This window comes from Physella acuta, unplaced genomic scaffold (assembly GCF_028476545.2).
Source record: "Physella acuta isolate Inbredline_101_S28 unplaced genomic scaffold, ASM2847654v3 ptg000363l, whole genome shotgun sequence".
Classification (NCBI taxonomy): Eukaryota; Metazoa; Mollusca; class Gastropoda; family Physidae; genus Physella; species Physella acuta.
This window is the reverse complement of record NW_026731882.1, coordinates 777822-782411: the sequence shown is the minus strand read 5'-3', so window position 1 is coordinate 782411 and position 4590 is coordinate 777822. Positions and strand designations below refer to the sequence as shown.

General features: G+C 33.2%; 1 protein-coding gene across 2 annotated transcripts; it reads left to right on the top strand.

The window, feature by feature from the left end:
- Positions 1-949: 949 nt before the first annotated feature.
- Positions 950-4314, top strand: LOC131941505 (uncharacterized). 2 transcript variants are annotated; one of them, XM_059300777.1, is made up of 2 exons: positions 950-1048; positions 3840-4314. In XM_059300777.1, exons 1-2 carry the CDS (start codon positions 964-966, stop codon positions 4244-4246), a joined length of 492 nt encoding a protein of 163 aa, XP_059156760.1. In that variant the 5' UTR covers positions 950-963; the 3' UTR covers positions 4247-4314. The 2 variants fall into 2 exon arrangements, with proteins under 2 accessions (XP_059156760.1, XP_059156759.1); XM_059300776.1 differs by having other exon boundaries at positions 3837-4314.
- The last annotated feature ends 276 nt before the right edge of the window (positions 4315-4590 follow it).

The following is a 4590-nucleotide window of genomic DNA, read 5'->3' as shown; positions in this document are numbered from 1 at the left end:
ATACGTATGTTTTTAATTTCTATATGTATTCTTCTTCTTCTTCTTCGTTCTTAATTATTAGTGCTGAAGGGGATCGAGATTTATCGACCAGTGGGTTTGAACTCGAGACTTTGTTCGAATTTATCAACCATGAGCTTTTTGCCGACTCGACCACGCCTCCAACACAATTAAGCGTTACGTGTCAACTGGTTATGCGCCATTGAGGCCATTGACTCAGATTTCAACCTGCTTTTCTTTTTGGATTTGCTTCCATAGCCTTTGTCCAACCAAGAACAAACTACAAGGCAGCAGTTGTTTAATTTTGGAGTTGTCTCTCCCAGAAGAGTGGCTGTCCACAGCTAACGAGCCTCATCTGCCCGATGGTTTGCACTCGAGACTTTTCGGTTTAGCAACCATGAGCTTTACCGACTCGACCTCGCCGACCCCTTCTATATGTATTGATTTAACTGTATTTTACTTTAAACTTGAATTAAACTCATAGAAATAAAGTTGTGCCCCTTTTTGCCATTGCTGAAGCATTAAATGTTGCTTTAACCTTTGTGCTAATATGAAGCTAGTCAGCTGGGGACACCAACCTATCTAGGACAGAAAACTCCAAAATAAAAATTAAAAATCCTGCTGCATTGCAGATGATAATTTGCGGAAAATGCATTTGGAAGAAAATTTAAAAGAAAAGCACATAACTTATTGACACGTGAGAATTTATTTCGTTGAAGTTTACCCCCCTTCAGCATTACAACCATAGAGAATAAAATAAGACCAGTGGTAAAACAGACACCAGAATGAAGAAACGCTGAAGTGTTAGCTTTATGCAGAACACAACATCACCAAATTAGGATTCTCCCATCGCCCAAACCTATAGGATACCTTCCTAGTCGGCGACGCCCTATACCTGATCAAACCTAGTTCGCCAATTCTAATATCTCGTTTATTTGCGTGATTGATTCATTTGAATAAAAAGGGATGCAACTGTTGTTTATTTTTAAACAACACCAAAACGCAGCAAGGTTGCAGCTTTCTAAAACGCCAACAAGTAACCTAGGATTAGGTATGTATGTTTCAAGCTATTTGTAAGTAGTTAGACCAAAGTATAATCAGAAATGTAAATGTTGTTTTCGTTTCGTTTAAATGCGAGAACTGTTTAAAGTTATTTTTTGATATGCTTACAAATTGCTTACAATTCTTAGTAACTTTTTTTTTACTTGATCGTAAAAAGAGTACGGGGGAGGGGGGGGGGTGTTGTAATATTTCAATCGTGAGTTAGGTAACGTTTTACACCATACTAAGTCGGGGAAAAAACACCCAAAAAAGCATCTTTGTCTGGCTGTCTGTGTGTATGTGTGTGTATGAACACGAAAATTAGAGTGTGTTGCAGTGACGTGGACGAAATTTCACATATTCGTGAGAGATCGTACACATAGGTTTCTCAACGCGATTTCTGGTGAACGAAAGAAGTAAGCGGCCTAACTTACTCTATTCACTGGGGGAAGAAAAATTATACCTTTTTAGTGAGGTACACAAAATTTTACTAAATATAATATAAAAATCTATACTTTAAAAAAGTTTTAGATTGCATAAGGAGACTCTGAGATTTGCAGTAACCGAAAGGGAAACTTTACTACTTTTCCGATGTCTTAAACACTTTCAGAATTCGATAAATTTATATCGAATACCTACCATTTCTATAGTGCAATCTCAACCCTGACTCTTAAATAAAAATATAACGTTTATGGGGCTCACTTCCGCTTTAATTAATTAGATAGTAGCGTTAGTGTCATGCGCGTTGCAGCGGTCTCAGAAAAAAGGCTTACGTAATATGTTCAGAGAATTGCATTACTAGGGTACCAAACGTTGTGTTTAGACGCGTGATCTTGTTTTCTAAAACCGAGTTATTTTAAATGTAAACAGGCGCGGTATTTCTTGTATGAAAGCTCCCCGCTCCGTATTAATAAAGTAGAACATCTCGGCAACCAACCTGGTGTCAAGGGCGTCGCGGGGCATTCTGGGGAACCACAAGTTACTCTACCTCAGGGGCCACGGGTACCGCCCTGGTAAAGCTTAATCATTGAATGTCGTGTGCCACCGTGTCCCTATTGTAGAGTGCGCTTTAAAACAAATATAGGCACAATAATGCTTACATGGGATCCCGGGGTGCCAAAGTGCACTCTACCGTGACACCGGAGAACAAGCCTTATTCCATTTAGTGAAAGATTATTGTAGCCCATCGTAACATATTGTGGATGCCACACAAATTGTGTTTGCTAATATTGTTAACAGTCCCATATTAAGTCGCTTATATGTACAGACAGCACGCTGAATACACACGATTTCATATTGTACAGCGTACCAAAATTTTGTTTTCTCCTCCAATTTTTTTATCGATATTTTCATTACATTTTTAAATTTTGAATTAAATGCGTTCACATTTATAAAATAAATACAAAGTAACCTAAAATGATGTAATACATAATTTTAAAAAAAGATCTTTACGAATTAAATGCGTTCACATTTATAAAATATATACCAAGTAACCTAAATTGATGTAATAAATAATTTGTTTTTAAATTCTCTTTACGAATTAAAAGCGTTCACATTTATAAAATATATACCAAGTAACCTAAATTGATGTGATACATAATTTTTAAAAAATCTCTTTACGAATTAAATGCGTTCACATTTATAAAATATATACAAAATAACCTAAAATGATGTAATACATAATTTAAAAAAAAAGATCTTTACGAATTAAATGCGTTCACATTTATAAAATATATACCAAGTAACCTAAATTGATGTAATAAATAATTTGTTTTTAAATTCTCTTTACGAATTAAAAGCGTTCACATTTATAAAATATATACCAAGTAACCTAAATTGATGTGATACATAATTTTAAAAAAATCTCTTTACGAATTAAATGCGTTCACATTTATAAAATATATACAAAGTAACCTAAAATGATGTAATACATAATTTTAAAAAAAGATCTTTACGAATTAAATGCGTTCACATTTATAAAATATATACCAAGTAACCTAAATTGATGTGATACATAATTTTTAAAAAATCTCTTTACGAATTAAATGCGTTCACATTTATAAAATATATACAAAATAACCTAAAATGATGTAATACATAATTTAAAAAAAAAAGATCTTTAGGAATTAAATGCGTTCACATTTATAAAATATATACCAAGTAACCTAAATTGATGTAATAAATAATTTGTTTTTAAATTCTCTTTACGAATTAAAAGCGTTCACATTTATAAAATATATACCAAGTAACCTAAATTGATGTGATACATAATTTAAAAAAAATCTCTTTACGAATTAAATGCGTTCACATTTATAAAATATATACAAAATAACCTAAAATGATGTAATACATAATTTAAAAAAAAAGATCTTTACGAATTAAATGCGTTCACATTTATAAAATATATACCAAGTAACCTAAATTGATGTAATAAATAATTTGTTTTTAAATTCTCTTTACGAATTAAAAGCGTTCACATTTATAAAATATATACCAAGTAACCTAAATTGATGTGATACATAATTTTAAAAAAATCTCTTTACGAATTAAATGCGTTCACATTTATAAAATATATACAAAGTAACCTAAAATGATGTAATACATAATTTTAAAAAAAAGATCTTTACGAATTAAATGCGTTCACATTTATAAAATATATACCAAGTAACCTAAATTGATGTAATAAATAATTTGTTTTTAAATTCTCTTTACGAATTAAAAGCGTTCACATTTATAAAATATATACCAAGTAACCTAAATTGATGTAATACATAATTTTAAAAAATTCTCTTTATAAGCAGACGTCATGGGATTTCAACTTAGTGTCGTCTGCCTGGTTGTAGTCTGTTTGGTACTTGTTGAGTCAATGCCTCCTGTAGAAGATGACGCCGCTGGTTTGGTATTAAGGGACGATGGGAGTGCTCGGGCGGGGATGGACAAAGTGACGTATGAAACAAGGAACGACGTCAACGATGAAGCAATCGCAAGGAGGGAGGACCCGGAGCCAGCTGTCGAACACGAAGAAGTTGCGAACCCAACAGAAGTAAGAGGAGACGCGACAAGCCCCAGCTCTACAACAAAGGCACCAGGTCTTTGGGGTAATGTAAAAAACATTTTAAAGACTGGATATAACAATGTTAAAAATGAAATTGTCAAAACTGCCAAGTCCGTGGCAAATACAGTAGTCGATCATTTAACGCCTTCCTAGAGGCTGATCCATTCACGTTGACGTGACCACACCAACGTGATCAAGATACTAACTCTTGGATGAATAAATATCTTAAAACTTTTTAATGTTCACGTCTTAAATTTATTAGCGTCTTAATTTCCCGGTTGTTGTTTTTATCATGTTCTATTAGCACTATATTGTACCTTGTGCTGGATGTATGTATAAGTTTAAAAAACAAGTTTATGACCCCAAAGACTGACCACACCTACCCATCGTCTACCGAGGTCAAGAAACATATCGACTCTACTTCATCTGCCCTATTGATCTCTAGGTTTAAACAGGATTCTTTACTTTAAATTAGAATGACATACAGGGATCAATTA

Coding starts and splice junctions, on each gene's coding strand:
- LOC131941505 (XM_059300776.1), top strand. CDS start 964: ATGCAACTGTTGTTTATTTTTAAACAACACCAAAACGCAGCAAGGTTG. Junction 1,049..3,836: donor AACAAGTAACCTAGGATTAG/GTATGTATGTTT, acceptor TCTCTTTATAAG/CAGACGTCATGGGATTTCAA.